Source organism: Spea bombifrons, chromosome 5 (genome assembly GCF_027358695.1).
Source record: "Spea bombifrons isolate aSpeBom1 chromosome 5, aSpeBom1.2.pri, whole genome shotgun sequence".
In the NCBI taxonomy this organism is placed as follows: domain Eukaryota; kingdom Metazoa; phylum Chordata; class Amphibia; order Anura; family Pelobatidae; genus Spea; species Spea bombifrons.
This window is the reverse complement of record NC_071091.1, coordinates 33,242,355-33,265,454: the sequence shown is the minus strand read 5'-3', so window position 1 is coordinate 33,265,454 and position 23,100 is coordinate 33,242,355. Positions and strand designations below refer to the sequence as shown.

General features: G+C 37.7%; 1 protein-coding gene across 1 annotated transcript in view; it reads right to left on the bottom strand.

The window, feature by feature from the left end:
* Nucleotides 1-5,449: 5,449 nt before the first annotated feature.
* Nucleotides 5,450-23,100, bottom strand: part of HECW1 (HECT, C2 and WW domain containing E3 ubiquitin protein ligase 1) — a 100,261-nt gene continuing 82,610 nt past the window's right edge. The window contains exons 15-29 of the mRNA XM_053466089.1: nucleotides 22,090-22,275; nucleotides 21,365-21,499; nucleotides 21,098-21,203; nucleotides 20,638-20,734; nucleotides 19,524-19,607; nucleotides 18,929-19,038; nucleotides 17,912-18,032; nucleotides 13,131-13,244; nucleotides 12,585-12,737; nucleotides 11,330-11,428; nucleotides 10,561-10,690; nucleotides 9,964-10,110; nucleotides 8,993-9,107; nucleotides 8,271-8,469; nucleotides 5,450-5,962 (exon numbers count right to left, since the gene is read on the bottom strand). Coding sequence (XP_053322064.1) covers nucleotides 5,851-5,962; nucleotides 8,271-8,469; nucleotides 8,993-9,107; nucleotides 9,964-10,110; nucleotides 10,561-10,690; nucleotides 11,330-11,428; nucleotides 12,585-12,737; nucleotides 13,131-13,244; nucleotides 17,912-18,032; nucleotides 18,929-19,038; nucleotides 19,524-19,607; nucleotides 20,638-20,734; nucleotides 21,098-21,203; nucleotides 21,365-21,499; nucleotides 22,090-22,275 — 1,908 coding nt within the window. The 3' untranslated portion in view covers nucleotides 5,450-5,850. The remainder of the gene's footprint in view (nucleotides 5,963-8,270; nucleotides 8,470-8,992; nucleotides 9,108-9,963; nucleotides 10,111-10,560; nucleotides 10,691-11,329; nucleotides 11,429-12,584; nucleotides 12,738-13,130; nucleotides 13,245-17,911; nucleotides 18,033-18,928; nucleotides 19,039-19,523; nucleotides 19,608-20,637; nucleotides 20,735-21,097; nucleotides 21,204-21,364; nucleotides 21,500-22,089; nucleotides 22,276-23,100) is intronic.

Sequence of the window (23,100 nt, the reverse complement as noted above, 5' to 3'; positions counted from 1 at the left end):
CAGCCTAATTTTGTGAGCTTCCCCTGTGTGCGACATGGTGTAAACATGCATCATTTCGGAGATAGAAGATATTGAGAAATGTTACAGACAATTCCTGACGCCAGAAAATGAAATAGTAAAAAAAGGAAGTAATAAGTCATTTCTGTTTTTTTTATGAGAACAGAGGAATAGTGATGCAGTTTCATTGTCTGGCTCCATTGGTATCTTTTTTTTAAATAATATAATGGTCCTAAAGGTCATTCAGTGCAAAACATAGGACATGTGGAAAGCATGGGTAGCTTATGGCACCCCAGTTTGTTGGACTTCATTTTACGTTATGGAGGGCCAACTCCAATGAGTTTCTGTGGCACAAAGAGCTTGGCTCCATCTATATAATGCATAGTTAAATCAGTGTGTCTCCATTGTGGAATATTAAAGTGAGGGAGTTGGAACAACAGTTCTCCTGCCAAGTCTTCCACCAAATCTCTCTTTATTACATAAACCTGATAGAGATTGACCCCAAAAAGTTGTCCAGAAACACTGGGAACATACTGCAGAAGCACCATGTTTCTGAGCTGGGAGTTGAGTACTCAAAGAAAGCCCATCTCTCTATATTAAGTGCTTCTCCTCCACTTTCAAGCCTCACTTTAGTCCAATCCTACTCAGTTCCTCCTGGATTCAGCTAAAGTTACTTGTAATGGCATAAGTGAGCCATTCCCCGAACGGGGAAGCACTGTAGTGCAGGCTATTCAGATGTCCTTTCTCAGTTGAGATAGTCTCATTACTTTTTGCACACATCTTTTCCCTTTGGGGATCTCTCAGGGTTCTCAACAAGTTTAAATGCTAGTCAAGACACGGACCTCCTTGCTCACTTGTGCCTAGAGGGTTCCAACTGAACCCTCAACTAGGAGGCCCATGAAAGCTGGAATATATGTTTAGGGTTCTTGGGGGTCCCTTGGGCAAATTTTGGTTTTGGACTACCATTGCAAGTGGGATAAAACTAACAAGTTAATGGAATTTTTTTCCTAAAGGCATAGGTGAGCTCAAATTTGAGACACACTGTAGGGCGGACTATTAAGACACTATCTGTTCTCTGTTTAGCTACCCTCATACTTGTTTGTACACAAACCTGCAAAGATATAAAATACATACATATAAATACATATAAAATGCTATTCTATTTGCAAAAACAAAAATAGAACAGACATAGTGATAAATTTAATAGAAAATCTACAGTTTTGTGTTAGGAAGATGCTTCCTCTTACAGGCTTGACTAAAAAACAAATCAGCTTTTATGTTCCTTGCATTAACATCAGCACAATCTTGAATAAATCTAGGGGCCACTAAATTCTAGGAGCCCTACTTCTTCTTTAAGCACAAGTTGGGCCATTCAGTTGAGTGAGTGGTGCAGAGACAGACAGGAATACATGATGCAAAGTATGTTTCACATATGGCAATAACAGAGAGACAAACACATGACACACGCAGAGAGGTTTATGTAATAAAGGCAGAAGAGTTGTGGTTTCAACTCCATCACTACACTATTCATTATGAAGGGCAAACACTGGCACGTTTCCTCTGTATAAGGGCTGAGTAATGTATAGTTCTATGGATAAAGAGACTGAAGTAATCCCATTGATTTAACTATGTGTTACACAGAGCCAACAAAGCTATTCTTGGAGCAGAAGCTCACTTACAGTGAAAGATGAAAGTCAAAGAGATGAAACCACAACGCTCCTGCAACTCTTCCTTTAGTGAATAAACCCAAAAGACAGGTTAAAGCATTGACGATATTTTATAGCTCAGTGCAATTTTATTTCATTGTTCATGGCTTCTCTCTCTCTCTGAAAAAAATGGGTAATTAATTACGTATTATCTTATTACTGCTTAAGTGCTGATTCATACAATTTTAATTAAACATAAGGTATGACATGCAAGACCAAGTTCTGTCACTTCTCTCAAAGGCTGATAGAAGTTTTTCACTTACCTGTAACTCCCAAAACCCCAAACTCTCCTTAACTCTGCATTAAAAATGTTGCAGGGATCAGGATTATGTTCCATTCACTATTGGTTTTGGTACACATGTATTTTTTGGGGCTTCCTCTGCTATTTAGCTGTTTGTCAAATACAATTCCTTGCTGTTGAGGGGGCACACATAAAGTAAGATGGATTATGGATAGAATTACTCAGGGCTAATACTTAGTCATATCATTTCATTCTTGCAATACCTGAAAAAATTGTGTTTTAGTGATTTATTGTGTATTACGGCAAACCTAGCCGTAGTCAGTGTGCACAGAAACTTACTTTTGCCATAAGAAGAGAGGATTTGTCTACCTCACCATTTGCATGGAATAGAGAGAATAGAGAATTCTTGTCTCTATGGTTCTGAGAAAGCGAGAGACTGTGGCAAGTTTTCACCACAAGAAGAATCAAGTTAGCCCTGAAAACTAATTTGTTAATATCCAAAGAGGGAAACCATCTAAGGGATTTTCTCAGCCAGCTTTGCAACAGTATGAAAGCAGTATAAACATAATAAACAAATAACATTTGTTAAAATTAAATAATAAAAAAAACCCATTTTAATTGCGATACATTAACAATTGCAGTGATTAGGCATTAATTAAACATGACATAGGTGTAAACACTTATTGAACAATGTGCGATTTACAGCTGTATTTTCAATGATTTATGTATTTCCGTTGCATATAGCCATATAGCAGACATCGAGGTCTTTGAACTAGCACGCATGCTCTTGCTTGTGGACGTGAAAATCCATGTAATGCGCTAATGTCACACACGCATAATACAACTCTTGTCAACAACTATGTTGGATGGAACATGACCATGTGTCAGGCACTCATGTCATAGGACTGACTCTGTTCTACAAAACAGATACTCCTTTAGAAGCTCCAGTGATGGTCAGACATGGTTTCGTGAAATCCCTGAAGAATTTTGCATAATGCCTCCACCTGAGGCTAATTTTGCTTCTTACAAAACCTTAAGGGAGCACTATAAGTTTTTATTGGGTTGAACAGGAGGTTAACTAGTGGTGATCTTTGAGATAATTAAAACAATTATATAATTTATGTATAATTAAGTAACAAAAAGCAGTATGATGCAGTGGTGTAAGTATGTGGTTGGTGACCTTGTGGTATTTCATAATCTTGCTGCTCATTATCCCATCTACTCAGTTGAGACAACAAAACTTTGTGGTCTGGTGTGACATAAATGGTGTCCGTCTTTACCTTGGCACACATTTCTCTTCATCTGCTCCCCACCACACTTCAAACGAATACCTAGACAACATAAAATACATGGGACTGGTTTTGAGAAGGACAGGAGAGATATCTGGAAATGTAGGCCTACTAGAGCACACTAGACCACCAGGTACTTGGGTTGCAGCTCCACTGGGACTTAGGGCTTGGTAGCCTGAGCTACTCTCGCACGCTGCCCTCTGTGTGATTCTTATTTGATAGAGCTAATTCTCATGATACCATTTGCTTCTTAATTAAGAAACGTGCATTTATTTAGTATTACTAACATACTGGACATTTAAGGCTGTTAAATATACTTAAAGGAAAACTATACTGAACAAAATGTGTATCATACAATTGTACAGTGGTGTCTTATGAAGTAATTTTGGATTGAGTCCATTGCATTTTTTTTAAATATCACCACTTTTGATATGTGTTTTTTTTTTCAGAGTAAATTAAGGTTAGTAAATTAGGTTTCTTATGGTATGCTCTCTAACTCTGCAAAACTCACTTTTAATAAACATTGGTTTGCTTAATTGTTTCCTTGAGTATCAAAAGAAGGTTAATGCCTTTTTAAAGCACCTGTTACAACTATATACTGTTTTCTTTTCAGACTGCAAGCACTTACTTTTTGAAAAATGAAAAAATACTTTTTAACTTTTTTTTTTTATAACAGATCGTCCATAGCTAGTATGGTGAGAAAATTACCCTTAAAATACATTCACCCCACTAATCTACAACTAAACTTTCCTGCCTAAACCAATAAGGAAAAAATAACCATTGTAATATAGTGTTAGAGTATATCAGATTATCCTAAAGGGATAAAATATGTTGTTTTTTAAATTTATATTTGTAGTTTTGTACTTTTTAATCCCTAATTTTAAGTCTAGGACCCCCTCACAATACTCTATCCCTCCCAAACCTATAAAAAACCTGAAAATCCTAGGAACATCGTAAAATATGCAAGGGCATTAAAGCAAACTTAAAGTTACATTTGTGCTGATCTGTACTGATATGGAACCCCTGCTTGTACGTGGCCAGTTAGTCTATACAAGAGCCGCCATTTGTACCCACGCAAAAAACTGTCACAACTAGGTCTTGCCTAATGATAAAAGTGAATCGTGGAGCCTATGAGAACTTATGTGAGTGTATGATAAAAATAAATCATGAAATAATGAATTTTTTAATAAGATTACCATTGTCATCAAAGGAACACTACCATCAAGAAAGACTGCACTATTGCAAACAATACTTTTGTTTTTAATTGTTTAGTTTGTATTATACACCTGTTTATGCTTCCCTTCAAACTTAATATGTGACCTACGTATGGATTGTCTCACGTAAAACAGCTTTAGTACTTCGAACTGCATGGCTTTGCTTTCGCATAACTTTTACAAAGAATGAGGCAGTGTTGTTATGCTTAAATGTATGTATATAGATCTATCATTTATATGTATTCTACAATGGCTTCCCTTCATTTAAATATGGATTATGTTTGTGTATTGACAATATTGCCAGTTGTGGAACAATGATACCCTTTATTGTGGTGAACCTGGATTTTTTTTACTTTTAAGAGAAAGAATCATATTTCCATCAAATAAGAAGTGTTCACAATAACAAAGGGACTAGTTGCTCAGAAGGGTAAATATTCATTATTAGAGAGGACCAGGATAATGAAAAGCATATATACAGTATATATATATATATATATATATATACATACATACATACAGTATATATATATATATATATATATATATATATACATATATTAATAAAATGTTTTACTTCTGCAGTAATGTGCAGATGGATGTTGGTATGTTGAACCCAAAGAAAAAGATGTGACATCATCTATCAACACCTCTGAGTTCCCTTTTCTAGATTTAAGTGGAAACCAACGAGATCTTTTAAGTTTCAACCATGTTCAATACTAATCAACACATGATTAAATCTAAGGATTTCAAAATTACAACTCCCATGAAGCCCCGATAGCATCCTACAAGAAAAGGCGTGTATAACTCAAGTTTAGTATCTTTGGAGACCTCTGCTGGCTACCCCTAACAACACGTATTGCTCAATAGGACCATTTGTGAAAATAATATGTCTGGAGCAACGGAAAACTAAAAAAAATTATAAAAAAATAAACAGTTTGCTTATTGGTTCCACCAGTGTGAGGAAGTAATGGAAAGTATGAAACAACTAGGAATAGAAGCAGATCCATTATCATTTGACAGAAATGGTTTCTGCCAGTAAGTTTAATATACAACAAAAAATGGCCCTTGAGTACAGAGTCCAATATGCAGCTGAATTCTTTGTTTATTTCAGAGATATACAGAGAACAAAGTCCATATGTGGTATTATTATTTTTTATATATTGCATACAGATTTTGTGGATTGCTGAGTTCGGCAGAGGAGAAAGCACAAAGATAGGACCTTGGAGGGAACCAGTTCCCCATGCATGTTTATAAGTAATAGCCTCTTTTTGAAACAAGAATGCCAAAAGGAAAAACAAATAAAAATGCAATGTGAAAACAAGACCACAACGACAACCCGTGTCTGTGGAATAGGAAGGTGGTGTCATCCGTCGGGAAAAAATACCAGAAGTTCCTGGATCCATTCATTCAAGTCCAAAGGTGCTTGTCTCCTCGACTGCTATCAACAACTTTTCATGTAGCATGGAGTATGAGGAGTATGGAGGAAGATCCAATCGGTTGAAGCAAGTGTGTGCCCTGACAGAGAACACAATTAAAAATGCTTGTTAAACAGGGAGCTCACTAATGGTTATGGTTGTATCCAACTTACTTCTGTGTTGGGCATTCATGCAGACTAACAGTTGTGCGAAATGTCAGACCATGAAGGAGGTTTTGAGCTGTAGCTCTCCAAAATGTAATTATTCTATTTTAATTATTTGATTTTAAAGAATGCATATCACACTTTAATAGCATTCTTTATTGGTGGGGCTGTAGGGGCCACTTAAATAAAGGTATTTGATATAAGTGCACATTACATCTGATTTACCAGTCCTAATACACAATCAAAAGATGTTTGAGTCCAGAACTTTTATGTTAGTGGTATCTGCAATATTTGAATCAACTTAATAGCATTTACCAAAAAAAAAGATCTGGAAAGGAGGTCAATGGCCAAATAGCTCTTGCTCTGCTTTTAATAATTTTTGTCAGCTTTTGTTTTTTTTAATATGATTAGGAATTGAAATACCACATATAGCAGTGATGATGTCTTGAAAATTATGTAAGATTGCCAGTGTTAAATTTCTAGCCCAAACCTATTGATAAACCTAATGATGCATGTTCTATTTTAACCCCTTAAGGACAATAGGGGTTTTTACTCGTAGTATATTGCGGGACAATGGCTCTTTTAACGTTTTTCAGTGTTACTGTTTAGATGTAATTTTCTTCTTTCTCATTTCATGCTCCCACACATATTATATATTGTTTTTTCCAGGACAAACAGGGCTTTCTTTAGATACCATTCATTTTATCATATCATCTAATTTACTATAAAAAAAATGATAAAATATGGGGATTTTTTGTTAAAAAATTACTTTTTCTCACTTTTTAAACAGAAAACTTTTACTCATCTGCAAAAACGAATGAAAAAACCTGCTAAATAGATTCTACTATTTGTCCTGAGTTTAGAAATACCCAATGTTTTTATGTTTTTTTGCTTTTTTCTGCACGTTATGGGGCAATAAGTACAGGTAGCGTTTTGCCATTTCAAAACCATTTTTTCCAAATCTGGTAATTCTTCCCCCCATGTGCCATTTCGGGTATCTTTGAAGCCGGATAATGCAATTTACCCCATCAAGTCATATATTTTTAAAAACTAGACACCCCAAGGCATCTGATATGCTGGTATTTTAACCCTTTCCATGCACTAATTTTACCACCACCCTTAGTGAAACTTTATGGTAGTAATTTTTTTTTGTATTTTTTTCACACACGTTGTACTTCAGATATGAATTTACCGCTCCTGGTGTATGTCCGTGTCAAACAACACCCCAATATGTGTTCAGTAACATCTCCTGAGCGCAGTGATACCCCCCATGCATGGGTTTGTAGGGTTATTTGGGAAGTAAAATGCCGCCTTTGTGAGGTGTGTATTTTTTGCCATTTAGACATCTGCCCCATGTCCCATATTTGGGACATCTTTGAACCCGGCCAATTCAATTTACCCCATCAAATCATATATTTTTTAATACTAGACACCCTATGGGCATTTGTAATGCCAATATTTTAACTCTTTCCATGCTGGAATTTTTGTAAAGATAAAGAATTTTAGGACTTGCTTATTAAAAATTTTTTTTTTTTTTTTTTGGTGACAGTGGGGATTTTTACATGTTACCATATTTTTTTTTTTTTTTTAAACATTTTTGACCAATTTTTTTTTTTTTTTTTATTACTAATCACTCTCAATGGTGAGCTGGGCTCCATTGACCTTGCATGGTTGGATGCAGTACCTGCATTCAACCTGCAGGAGGAGCTCGAGAGTTCTCAAGAGGGTCTGGATAGACCCTCTGTGAACTAAGATCTATTGTTAATGCCATCCTGTGAATGACGGCAACGTCATTCACAGGATGGCACTTGTGGTTGCTCCTCGGAGCAATCACAAGGCGATCGGGGGTCGGGGGGTAGTGTTACTGACATGCCTCGATACTGAGGCATGTCAGCAACACAGTTTATGCTTAGGAAGCGATTCCGATCGCTTCCTAAGCAGTTTTAGCCGGGCGCCGCCGCGATCTTTGATGATCGGTGCGGCGGCGGCCATTTTTCTTCCGGGGAGGGCTGCCAAGGGCTGCCCTCCCCGGATCCACGGTCAGCCTCACTTGTGAGGCTTCCGTGGATGCTGCAAAGCCGCGGCGATGCAGCTATTTAACGGCAGCCCGTACATGTACGGGCATTGTCGTTAACCCGTTGCACGGCAACCCCGTACATGTACGGGGATTGTCGTTAAGGGGTTAATATGTTTATCAGACTATGTTTTATGCCAGAATGCCACTGTGTTGTTTTATGATGATACCTTGGAAGAGATGTTATTTTCCCCCACTTTTCTATACAGAAACGCCTTAGTCCGTTGCTTCCACGTAGAGCTGCAAACCCTTCATATGGCACACTGGATGTCCCCGTAACAAACTGCAAGAGTCGTAATCTCTGCTCGTTGTTAAACCTTTCCACAGCTGCCCAGAACCACCGAATTACGATGTGCCCATCATGGTATCCTTAAACAAAAAGAAACAATGGCATGTAAAGGATTACTTTCTAATGTAGCTCTATGACTGTGTCATGGTGCAGAGATCTGCAAAATGAACACCGTTTGTTTGGACTGGGGTAGTAAATCTCCATCACAAGTGCTAATAATTGAGGTTTACATGGTATCGGTTTGTCTCCAAGCTCTACTGTGAGAGGGGCCAGGTCCCTGAATCTTTAGGGCGCCTGGGAAGACCAAACATCTTATGTCTTCAGATAATAACTGAAGTTGACTGCCGATAAAAATAAATCAGTTAGGACGTCTCTATTTTAAGTTACTAAACTCAAGAGGGATGTCTAGAGCCTGTAGGCCACCAATGAAATATGGCTGACAAATATATTATATTGTGGCAGAGGAAAAGTGGAAAGAAATACTGCCTTCCATGTTCTACTAACCAACAGTAACATAAACATAGATAGATCCATATAGCGTAATCCCGCTTACTGTAACAAGCCCTTGCTTTTTTCAGATGTTAGAAGAAAAAAATATATCACCTCCTCGGTATTCTGTGTTATTGCGCCAGTCTATCAGGTCAATTTCAGCAGTTCCGGCAATTACCAGCTCTAGTTCCCGGGCATCAAACACAGACACAAGTCTAGAGTCAACAACCTAAAACACAAATACCAAAGTTAGGACAGCATATGTGCTTATGTTCTTCTTTTATAATAATAATGTGGTCTGAAAATCTCCAGCACTTATTTGATGACTAATATTGTTCCAAGGCTGCACTTAATAAGGCATTAAAAGGATGGAAACAGAGCTCATACCTTATCGCAAAACATAATCAGAAGTGCAATTAAGATTAATCTCAGGTTGACATTATTTAAATACGGTACATGTTCCACTTAAGACCAGCTAGGTTCTGTTATTTCAAGGCTGAAACTGAAATGTTTCTAATTTGGTTTAAATTGATGTTTCCGTGTAATGGATGGACCAGGATCCATCTCTCTTTTTTATTTACATATATCACTTTTAATTTTCGAAATCAGAAATGTTTAATATGTTTCCAGTTAAAGGAGACATCGTCAACGTATCACATAATTATTATTATTATCTTTTATTTATATAGCACCAACAGTTTTCGCAGCGCTTAATACAATATATATATTCAAGGGGTATGACAAGACGAGAATTGACAGACTAAGACAAACCATAATGTAAATGATATATAAATATATATATATATATATATTTATATAAAAACACTTTGAGGTCACGCCATTTATTTTAATTATGAATTTTAAAGTATATTTTTATTTTATAGTTCATCTGCAATACCTTTTTAATTTCTGGCTTCACAAATGATCAATGACCTGTATCTGTATCTGTACATGAGAATGAGTATACCTTTTTTCAATTGCTTTTCAATATTTTGCAAACAAAAGTTGCTAATTCAAACACATTCCATGAAGTGATGCTACATCTGCAATCCATCAGTCACTGCATCAGTAGGTAACTGTCTTACCTCATAAAACCCTCGCACAAGGGCTTCTGTTTGTTGAACTACGCCTCGTTCCACGCGCCACTTTACCATTTTCTCAATGTATTCCTTTTTGTTTTTCTCCGTTACCTGTGTGTTCGCACCCCCTGACTTCAGCTCTCTCTCTGTGACCTAATAAAAACAAAAGAAATGAAAGTCAGTCACCAGGGTACAACACAAGACTCTAGGTGCATTATCCATAGATGAGAAAAAAGGGCCTCAACTGGATGTGCGCAACCTCTGACTACGGCTAAAGAGATCCCGATGCTAACCAATCATCTTGGTTGATTGGCTTACACCCATTGGACTATTTTGAACCTCTGACCTTTTTATTTACATCACATGTTCAATGAGTGAGCCCAAGCATAGAAGTTTGTTTAACTAACTTGGGACCGTCAGAGAACACAAACTTTCTGATATTTAATATTAAAATTAATACTAAACATTACTACGCCAGCTAGAACACATTAACATAAATGTCATCATTCTCCATAAATAAAAATTGGGTGTTTTTATGCTGTGTTTTATATAATAGGTTATGTATTTCTGATCCATTAATTCCTTCCATTTAGTCACACTGACCTGACCAAACACTTCTTCGTTGACTGTGAATGTCAGGTCCAAGATATCAGTGATGTCGTTGTCCTTCATCCACTGCAAGCTCTGATGGAACTCTTCATCCAGATATTCAAGGTCACTGAGATCACAGGGACTGTATATGGGTAAAAATGGTAAAAGATTGAAATTGTTTTGTTTTTCACACCCAATTTATTTTGTTTTCCAATAAATGTCAGGAGGTTGACTATCTGTTCCTGCTTACATGAGTACTTGCCCATAGTTAATAGATACAACTGGCCCATTTTTTAACAACTCATTATACAACCTTTATGAACATCCCAAACGTTACTAAATACCACTTACTTCTTGCGTGTACTACTAATCTACTACCCTTTTCTTACATTACCTCTCAGTTCCACCCTCTAACTTTAAATAATACCATCTGACTCAATTTATTAAACATTCTTTGCATGAAATCTTTATTCAATCACATGGCATACATGAATGTCATGTCTCCACTATCTCTTCACTCTTCTATGGTGTACATATTAAATGGCACTTTCAGATTTGTATCCAGTGGGTCCCATAACCCAATCCATTTCTGCTAGATAAGGCAAGCTTGGGGTGTTTAACGCATGCAATGTGGGAAGCAGGACAAGACTAGCTCATTCTTGTGTACAGGAATGAATCAATGTACGTATTTTGTTCCTTGTTATAAATAACTCTTATGCATGTGATTGATGCATTCTATACTATAACGCTGTTGTTTTACAGTCGCTTGATTTATACTCACAGCCTCAGAAGTGCCTTATAAAAAGGTCTTGTGAAGAAGGCGTCCAGCAGATACTGGTGAATGAGGGCAAGGCCAAGAATGCGCCCACTGAACCGGAACCTGAACCGAAGGATAGAATTTCTTTAAAGAAGGAATGATGAAGTATTCACATTAAAACCACAGGACAGACTGAACTTTTAATATGCATTCTGAAACATTATTCAGTGCTTCAAAAATGCATTTGTTTCCATTGAATAAGAATTTGCCAATACTTGGCATGCAGTAAGTCTGGGTTACTGGGGTACAAAATATTCCTGATAAGCTGCGCAGGACACCTTGGAGTATTTCCTTTTGTATTTACATATCTATAGATATAGATTTCTCCAACCAAGTAATTCCAAGTATAACTCCTTCTAACCAAAGACTATTAATATGTTGACTTTTTTTCCAGTTATTAAACCTCTTTTGTATCACTTGAAGTAACTGTAAGATGAGAAACCTTGGTTTGTGAGATAACATTCTAAGTAGCATCCGTATTCTCCTTCAGTTCTACATTGCCATAGAAAATAAACTTAAAAAAAAATAGAAAAAAGATAAGCATTCTTTAAAGAATTGCGTCCAAAATGTCTGGAAAATTGCTGAGGAAATATAAAGTACTAATTCTATGCTTTTTGCAAGTTAATGAGCCAACCTGGCATTCCAGATGTTGAGTGGAAGATTTATATGCATGGAGGTCAATGGGATCTAATTGCAAAGCCTTTGCTTGAAGCCTGATTTACAGTGTGCGTTCTATAAATCCTGCCATAACAGGCAACTATGACACATGGGCTTTGGAGCAATAAATCTGGTATGCATTACCTCTGACAAATTAGCCCAATCTACCATGCTTTGTTAATTAGTGAAAATAACACTGTCAGGTGACTGGATTAATAGGAGAAATAGAACCTGGGTTAATTCACCTCCGCTCCATATGGAAAATAAAAAATGCGTAATTTTTATCCAACAGGTAGAAATGTTTACGTAAGCACAAAGCCTGTCAATATGCACGTAAACAGTTTTCAAATAGTGGGGAGGAATAAAAAAGAAAGCCTAATATACTGTTTCACAATAATGTTTTAGAAATTGTGCCATACTGTTATTTTTAGGTATTTAAAAATCATCGTACTGAAGCATTCATACTAATACTGTTCAGTGTCTTTATTTTATCCTTCAAATTCCACCAGGGTATTGGAAGACATGCAATTAATATGTTAACTAAAGAAAACCAAATACTTGCCACTCAAGATGGTTTTCTACAAATGCAGACATCGGGCTGATCTGCACCGTGTATGTGTCATTGGCAGAATATTCAAACAGACCATAGTAAGGATTGAAGAGCTCTTGCGAGAGAAGGAAGAAGAACTCCCGAGATGGGCCACTATAATCCAAACTAAAAAGAAGAAGAAAAGCATTAAACAGCATATGATCAATTTTGCATGAGCACTAGCCTTAATCTGCCTGTGCCAATATCTGTCTTTAGTTTTATTGGGACAAGATTGATATGAAGAACATCTCACATGGTTTCACATAACATTCCATGTCATCATAATGGTCCTTAATGGCCACTGATTACATGATGGCGATCATTTTGGACTAAGGGGTTAATCTCTATATAGTACCCTAAATTTAGATCTTTTATAGTTGGATAATTAGGCGCAAAGAAGCAATTTCAGGAAGAGCTTTTCTCCCTGTTCTAACAGGGTTATGGGCAGGAACTGGACTTCCCATCTCATAGTTTTTTAAGATCTAATGTCTCATGGGCATGCGTTAACATGATACTTACCCTTCTTCCCCAACAAATGTTATATAAAGCTTGTTCCTTTGGAGCTCCTTGCGTGAGTAAGCCATTACTTGGTTAAAAGTGCCCTCTAAAAGATGATCTCGACGTATTATGAGCCTGTGAGAGAAACATAAATATACAGGTGGTATGAGCTGATGAACCCTTCTTTCTATTGACACATAATATCATTACTGTGGCCCCCCATAAACACCAAGGAGTGTGGAATTCAATAAAGTCAAGCAAAGATGTCCTCACTAGAATGCACATGAACGTATTACAAAGATTAGGGTTTTCAAATATAAAATACATAAAAAAATATTACACTGAGCTACTACCTAGAAACAATGCAACTATTCAGAAAAACACAAAGTCAAATAATAAAAAACGCAAATAATATTTCAGGAATCTTCAACTTGTTTCATTATGTAATGTTGTGGCCGGTCTCTGTTCCCTACGTGGCTAATAGATGTAACAGATGCTCGCTTTGAAAGTGAGACAGGGTAATAAAAATGCTAAAACTAGTGCTATGAAGAGATGATATAATATATGCTACGGCTTGTCTTCTCCTCCCGTGTTCCTATAATCACCGAGGTGCTGACATTAGAAATATTCTTGTTAAAGCGGGTATCTATTTAAAGTGACTCTTTTTTTTTTTTTTGCAGCATCATTAGTATTATGATATGTGGTATTTTAATAAGTACTTTTATATGTTTTATGTATGTCGGCTTAGAGTTTATAGTTAGAAATAACTACGTCCCTGCTGAAAAAAGAAATAAACGTAAAAAAGATAAAAGCAGGCTGAATCCGTGGTTTCTGTATTTTCTTACTCCTCTAACTGTGCACACGAGGATGGGGAGATTAATAATTCCAAGTAGTGGCCCATTTCTTCTTGCATGGGGACTTCGTGATGAGGGTGACATAGTATATTAATCAGGGTCAGGTATGCGTACTTGCCTCTGCAATAGTAAAATTCTACCGTGATAACTTCTAAGTCCATTAACCCCTTCACAACAAAGCCTGTACATGTATAGGCTCACAATGCATTGTCATAAATGGGTTTAAGGACAAACCATTGCCTTTAAGGGGTTAATACTGTCTCAGCACCAGAAAACAGCTCTAAAACCAAATTTATTTGGTTAGATGAAGACATAAGACGGTAAAATCTTAAAACGAAGCCAAGTTGCTGCACAGTATATTTTAATATTATTATTTATTCATAAAGCACCAACTTGGTCTGATGTTATCAGATGATCTTAATTGAATCCAGTTGTATCCACCAGTACTGTATTAAAAATGGCCATTAAAAAAAAAATCTATGAAATTTGTCACCATTGTACCCTAATTTCAGGTCTCGCAAACTAATGTGTAACCACAGTTATGCATTACCAGTGAACCCAAACCAATGAATAAAACACATGTACTTTTTACTAAGGGTAGATGGCAATGGCATTGAAAGAATCCCATTTTTACTAAGACTCCAGGCTTTATAAATCTGCTGACACCTCAGTAATACAAGGCAATGAAATTGTAGATTGTTGTTTTATAGTTCCTATTCGCACTCAGCTTGGAGTTTCCTGCTCTGCGTTATATCACATTTTCACTCGTGAAATCATTTGTTTTGAACTATATTAATTCAAGCAGAAATGCTTACTTGTTTGGGATGGGCCAAATTTGCAATTTAAATATAATTTAAAAATAGAATTTCTTAAGATTACATTTTTAATCTTGGGTCTTTTCTTGATCAACTGTAATAGTAATATGTTCTATTATACAGCAAATAACCACAAGTTTATGGGTTATTCTTTTAAAATCTGTGTGCCTTTTATATTCTTAAAACATGGTATATAATATACTGTATGGTCCAGATCATATACCGTATTTGCCCAAATATAGGCCGCACTTTTCCCCCCCACTTTAAGTCTTAAAAGTGGGGGTGCGACCTATATTCGGGGTCTAGCGCAGGAATGCGCAATTTGTATAGCCCGACGCCCGGGACATGCAGTTCCGGGCGCCGGGCAGGCAGCAGGGTTAGGATAAAGATACCCCGAAACGCTGCAGGGGACCTGCATCCTACTCTCCGATACCCTTAGACAGCCTCCCCTGCCAGCACTCCCCCCCGTGGAAAGTGCCGGCACGGGAGGTTGTCTAAGCGCAGCGGCAATGCAGCGGCAATGCGCGTATACAACCACCGCTGCCGGCACGTCTGCTCGATGTGCTTTAACAATCTCCTTTGCCGGCACTTCCCACGCATTGTGTAGATGTCCCCTGCCGGCCCCGCAAAACACCCGGGAGTCTGCTTTGGTAAGTCGGGGGGGGGGGCACATCTTGGGGACAGAGTGGCAGCATGTCTCGGGGGAGAGTAGAGTGTCAGCATATATCGGGAGAGGGCAGAGTGGCAGCATATATCGGGGGAGGGCAGAGTGGCAGTATATATATCGGGGGGAGGGCAGAGTGGCAGTATATATCGGGGGGGAGGGCAGAGTGGCAGTGGTTTTTTACAAAAAAAAATTTTCTTTAGCAAAGCACCTAACTTTCAGGGTGCGGCCTATATTCGGGTGCGGCCTATGAGCGAGCCAATACAGTAAGACATTTGCAGTATAGCATTTTAAACAGCAGGTGGTGCTGTGATTCCGCCATTCACAACCGGTGGCTGCACACTGCGGCTAGTGTATTGTGTGGTCGGCCAGTGTCAGATGGCCAGTCCGGGCCTATGTGTATGCTAAAGGTGCGATGTTCAAGAAATTCTAATTAACATGCTTGAATATAAAAGTGGAAAAAAAACAATCCCACGTGGATAAGCGACTAGAAATAATAATAATTTTACGTTCCCAGGGTACTGCATTCTAATTATACACATATATTTTCTCTGTTTCTCCCATTGTAGCTTTCCTGCATCATAACAAACAGCCTACTTACTACCATCCCAAGCCAAGCTCTTGCAAGATGGGAAAGGTATTTAAACTCATTTGGACCACTATGCCAGATCTGCAAGCAAGTTTTCCTGTATATGTACTAATTATGTGTTTTGGGGACAGTTTTTTTGGGAGGGGGGCTAATTTTGGTTTTAACCTCTTCAACTGCACATTCCTTTGCCCTGATCCCCTCCCTCTCTGGCCTCTTACAGCAAAAACTCTGGTTCATTCACTTATCATTTCCCGTCTTGACTACTGCAACACTCTTCTGGTTGGCATTCCACTGTCTCGACTCTCTCCTCTACCATCTGTCCTAAATGCTGCTGCTAGGCTTATTTTCCTTGCACGTCGCTCCTCTTCTGCTTCCCCATTCTGTGAAACCCTCCACTGGCTCCCAATTACCTTTAGAATTACATTTAAAATCCTGGTACTAACATATAAGGCCCTCCATATCACTGCTCCTCCATACATTTCTGCCCTCATAAGCAAATACTCTCCTACTCGATCCCTACATTCTTCCCATGGGCTAAGGCTCTGTTCCTCACTCATCACCTCTTCCTTTTCCCGTCTACAAGATTTCACTCAAGCTGCCCTATATCTCTGGAATCTAACTCCACCGAATATTCAGCCTTCACCCTCCCTCCCAACATTCAAGAAACATCTCAAAACTCACTTCTTCAGAGAAGTATACCATCTTATCTGGTAGAACTTCCGTGTCATTGATACAATCACCACACTACCTCTCACCCTTTCTCTGTGCTTTATGTTTGTCACCCCATTCCCTCAAGATTGTAAGCTTGAGAGCCGGGCTCTCTCCACCTAATGTATCGGTTTGTCTTACTCTGTCAATTCTTGTGTTGTCATACCCCTTGAATATATGTATTGTATTAAGCGCTGCATAAATTGTTGGGGCTCTATAAATAAAAGATAATAATAACAATAATAATAATCTCTCCCCTTTTCACTTTAAATTTTCTATTTCATCTCCCTCACTTACCCCAGTTGTAACCTTCTTGCACCATAACTAACAGCCTGCTTCCTACCATCTCAAGCCAAGCCCTAACCTGCTCACCCCTCTGTTCTTAACTCCAGATGTGTCTGTATGCAGTAACGTATATTTGTTATTTACAGTATATGTTAACTACCCCATTTAAATGGAACAGAGCTGCATAATTTGTTGGCACTCAGTAAATAAAAGGTAATAATAATATATTTTTATCTATTTATATGTTTACACTTCAGAATTGCTGGTTACCATGGCATTATGAATAATGATCTAAAAACGCCCATCGTGTAAAGATGGTGTGAGCATTCACTGTAAGTATGTTGAGTGTAGGTGTTTGAAGTTTCCTTGGGCTACACCTATTTAAAATGCAGTTATTTTTTTTTTTAAATCCTGATTAATTAACAAAACATTATATATGCAGCATATTCCTTAAAATGTATTCTATGTGTCAGACTGCACCATAAAACAAGACCAGAATATTTATGGCTTCAAAGACCTCCCAATGATTTATTCAGCCAACCATATCTGACTCAGTAAAATGAATGCACCCTGGAGACACATTTGTATATTTGTGAAAGAAAGAAAATGTTGGTAGGTCTTTCGGTTGGATGAATGCTCCATGAACTTGGGTTGAAGCACATCAGGCTAAGGCATGCACATCTTAGAATAAATTATGTACTTATGTACATGTTGTTTGCATGCAAACCAGTCCAGCATCTTCACACCCAGTAGTATCAATGTAGCTAGTTTTGTTCTATACCTTTTATTGTTTTTCTATCTTGTTGATTTCCATCATACATTATATTATACCATCACACAGCACTACTAAGAACAACTTAATGCCCTCACAGTGAATGAACACTTACTTAATTTTACCCGGGCCTTGCCCATACCCTTTGGCTTCAAGTTTTCTGTAGAAATTTCTTAACTTGGCTTCAAAATCTCTTCTGTAAGGGGATGGAGCCCTGGCGCTGGCACGCTGGAGTCCTGTAAATCATCACCAAGTTTTTAATTTCAGTACTCAGGATTATAAGAATAAAGACAATACATGGTTCTACCTATGGGTGCGAAAATGTTATTGCTTGAGTTGTGGACCACAGGTGCAAGGTCCAGAGATATTAACTCTTACGAGTGATAATGAGATTACCCTCAACATCTCAAACAATAAGGTTCAATTTATCAGTCTTGTTACAGAGTTATTTCAATTGACCAAACTCAAAACCACCCATAAGTACTTGACTTTATTATATTAGGTTGAGCTGCTGTCGAGTTTAGTGGAGTGCTGATGAGTCCTCATGTTGAAATTGACTACGGCCATACTATCTACATTGAATCTGTTAGCTGTTGCGTCTATCATTCAAGTTTGTCAGTCAGTGAAGACTCCTAAGGAATCCAGTTGATTACAGTAAGTAATACTGTTGTAATACTGTTGTGTAACTAATACTACATCATCACACTATAATGTAGTGTTATTAACCATGAGCGAGCTATACCAAAAATATAGAATAACAATTTAAATTTAACATTTGCAGAAGCATATTGTGCGCACAAAATTTTGGCTCTGGCAAAATTTTTGCACAAGAGAAATTTTCTGCGCACACCACCTAAGAAAAATTAGAGGGAACATTGTTGGTCAGACATATTAAGTTTAATGAAGCTTTTGGCCAACTAGCCTTCATCTGAGCTGTCAAGTTGATTTTATTGGGGTGAAGGCCTTTTTACGAGTGTACGCTGCTCATCTTGAAAAGACAACAATGTGTGGAGACGTCTTGCGCTAGTGCTGCTACCTAAGGAGGGGTTCCCTGTACTTTCATAACTACCTGTTATTTCCAGGGGGCAAAATAACAGTTTCTTATAAATACTACTGTTGCCACAATAGTCACCTGGAGAGTTCTGAGGTGAGGATCCTGGTGAACAACGAGGGGAGAAGCTGTACCCTGGGTGGAAGGCAGCTTGAAGTGGAATGTATGACATGATATCTTCTTCAAAAAGGCTGCAAAAAGAACAATCAACATTAAGATGCACAAAAAAACATGTATTTTATCAACACACTTCCATGCATTTGGAAAGGTTAGGATGTGTTCTTGTCTTTTTTCAGTTGAAGCTAAATAAGCGAGAAAAGTTTTAAGGAATCTCTAACAATATGTAACTCAGATATTCTTCCAGGAGATGCTCTGTTTTTAATTCATGACATCATGGACTTCAAATAGTGAATAAACCCTTAGATGTGTGCACAGACATTCTGGACACAACTTCTCGTTCCCAGTGGATTCTCACCCAGCAGGTTCAAGATTGAACGCTGCCAAGACTACTCAGAGCCCCGGGAAGACACTACACAATGAAACGTATTGTTTAGCTATGAGCTGCATGTTCTTTTAACATACAGATGGTATCGTTTTCAAAAAAAAATGAGCCCCAGTCGAAAAACCTGTCAGAATCACACATTTGTATATAACAATACAAAAATATATTACGTACCTTAACAGTATAACTAAATCTGCATCACATGATAATTTCTCAAGCCCGTGAGTACCCTCTGTCCGTATGTAATGAATCTTCTCCCTGCATCACACAAAAATAAAGTGACTTTTAACTAAATATGATCAGTGTAACATTTAACAACTGCGGTTTTACTACTAGTAGTTCACTACTAGCACACAATCTGCTGGTAAAACTCTAATATGATAATCTGTGAAATGTTCATCCTTCATTTTCATTTCAAGATTTCCTCACCCACTTAATATGTTAAAAACATCAGTGGAAGAGACATCTGAGGTCGTGAAACCTGTGATTTTGTTGGCCCAATAAAACGTATTACAGGATTCCATAAAACAAAACCAAAAGAAACTCAAAAACAGCAACATGTGATTTTAGGATTAGAAAAATGTAATACATTCTTCTGGAAATAGAATTTAAAAAAAATGTTTTATATTTCCTGATTGTTGACTTGAGTGCAGAAATTGATTATTTTACTACAACTATCTTTTGTTAATTAAATTATAATCCTGACTAACACTATGTCATCAGTAAGTATTTAAGATATGTATTCTAATGGTTCTGTGGCTGTTTCTTTAGTGAAAAGGTATAGAGGACCTTGAAACCAAGAGGATGCTGCATGAATACCAAGGTTTGCAGGGCCAGACCGGGGAATAAAAGCGGCTTTGGTACTTTAAGGCCAGCAGCGGCTAAATTACATACGTGTGGCTGTCGGCTGGGCATGCGGCTCCATGTTATGCTCTTACACTCTTCCAAGAGGCCTGTAGGGTTGTGTTCTAATGAATGTAAGCTGTAGTTACGCTAAAATTATATCAAAAGCCCAGTTTAAGCCACAAGACACCTTTATAAATTAAAATTTGTCATTTTCACAGTTATCACTTTGGCAATAATGTAAGTAATTTTTTAAAAATCACTTTTTGGGCTGTGCAACAGCAAATTCACCCAAAAAAGCAACCTACGCATTATATATAAAAAACTGGAAACAATGGGAAAGTACTTTTTCTACTGTACTGTACATATTTTGGTAGTTGGCTGCTCAAGAAAATATAAATGTCCATAACTTATAGAATAGAAATTTTAACAAATAAATAATTACCTGAGCGCGTGATTCCTGGCCAAACTTGGTTGCCGTTCTTGTAACATCTCAAAAATATTGGGCTGACGTAGAAATGCGACAATCTTGTCATTATAAGCTGAAATAAAAAAAAAAAAAGCACTGAGGTAGGGTTCCAAGCAGAAACTTACAACAAGGATGAATGTATTGGGGTTGACCCAGAAATGTGCAAATGACGAAACATATCAAATATATTTCTTGGATATGAAAAACAATAATCAAAATAAGGCCGCAGCTTTACTAGGCTTTTTGCTGGTAAAAAAGAGTGGTGCCATTCAAATACACTCATTCATGAACAGCAAGGGCATCAACGAACAAATAACAATTCACAGCGTTGAGGAAGCAATATTACAAAAGAGGATCTCTACTGTTGAAACCCACAGGTTAAATCTGTGGTTTGGCCCCCTCATGATCCCACAATAATAAAACGTGATGTTCTTACCCAGGGGCACTGCCTCATTTTGGTGCTGATTTCTTATCGCTGTTACCAGACTGTTGCCTGGCCTGGCTAACAAAGATGCTCCCCTGCTTCTGGATACTTCCGATGCCTAGCAACAACAAAAAATATACAAATTAGGGTCTCATACAGGTTAAAACTGTGTTATGACATAAGATAGTGTCCACCATAAAGTAAAAAATATGACTGCTTATCAAGTTAAGAAAAGGAACATTAGCTTTATCAAATATGAGTACATGGATTGCACTTTACCTCTCCTGCACTGTAACTTCTAAGCCGCTGGAGGTGCTGCCTGTGTGTGAGGTGATTGGGAAGGCGGCCATTTTGAAGAGGAATTCTTGGATCAATAAATGTCGTTGCTCGACTATTATGATCGACAAAGAAAGACTGCAGGGAGCAGAAAAAAAGTGCACACACGTAAACCATGTGATGCGTTTGAACATTTTATTTCATTACTCAAGTAAACAAAGCAACCCTACAGTATGGCATATAAAACTAATTCATTTCTCCCAACTTTACAACCTTAAAAAACAGCAAGGTTGGACCTGGATCTCAATATGTCTTTCCATGGCTTGGGCTCTCCCAGATGCCCCCCAGCACGCTCGGCACACTGTTATTTTAATGATCGGCCAGTATGTTTATATTATTTACTCCAGGTTATCACCTTTTCATCACTGTTGTTACTTCTCTACCCATGTGTCACATCCTGTACAGTCGTCATCAAGAACAAGCATAAAGGTTACTTGCCGCCCATCAACTGCATGACATAACATGACCAGACTCAAACGTCCCATCAGCTGCAGGTCCTGTTCCTGTAGCGTGCTGGCTGGGACACGATGATATATCCTGAATCTCTGTATTAATTCATGTGAAATCGACACTATGGAGGTCTGCCTCCTCCCTGGATCCGCCACCTTACGCCTAGTCGGCCAAAGCCATAATACATTACAGACTGTACCCTCTTCTCACTGTCGTACCTTTCCTTGTTGGTCAGTTTTGATTTCCCATCCACGTGGCAGCTCCAGCCTGGTGTCAGCAAACATGTTAATGAAATTCACCAAGTCCCTATTGTGCTGGTAGCGTTCAAAGTTCCGCGCGTCTCTTCGAATTTTCAGAACCATGTGCTTCAAGCAGGTGCTGTTTGTGAATACTCGGTAGGCACTCTGAACACAAGGAGATATGAGCAAAATGTTGGGGATTTAAACCCTTATTATGTATATAAATATCAGCATCTTAACCCCTTAATGACAAAGGACCGCCCATTGTCCTTAAGGGGTTAAAGGGTAACAACATTTAAATCGTCATTATTGCTATATTCTGTAGATGAATACAAATGTTATCAAGTATATAGCTTATTTAGAAGGTGGGGCTACCATTGAATCCATTCATTCTGTTACAAATGGGCCCATATCTTCTCTTAGAGATCTGTGAAGCAAACTGATTGTGTTGCAGCAATTCATGGTTGTAGAAGCTTCAACATCTAATGAGAGTAGGTCAGCTTTTAGTAAATGTATTTTAATTTTAATATTTAATGTATACTATTTTGCGTTTGTCCATGGCATTTTTCTTGCTAAATATGTCAGGTAGGTTAATGTAAAAAATAATTACTTTCCATAGTATCATTTTGCAATTTTTTATAAAAATATTTTTATGACTAGGCTTATGTGATTCTTGGAATCTCACCCAAGAGCCTTAACTGAAGAGGCCAAACACCTAAATTATGCGTTCTGACTTAATTTGATCATGTCTGCAATTTTTCCTATGAAATAAACATCTTTTAATCCTTAGCTGTAAAATGTGTGCGTTTTATGGTATGCAGGTGCAAAGTAAATAAATGGTAATAAGTCCCCCTATATGCCAACGTCTCAAGAGAGAAGCATGTAATTATCATCCTAAGTTTTATGACTGTGTTTGGAAGCGTGCAAGCAAAATGTAAAAAAGGGTGGGATTTATGAATGCATTGCAAAATATGAATTAAATTAAAAAGT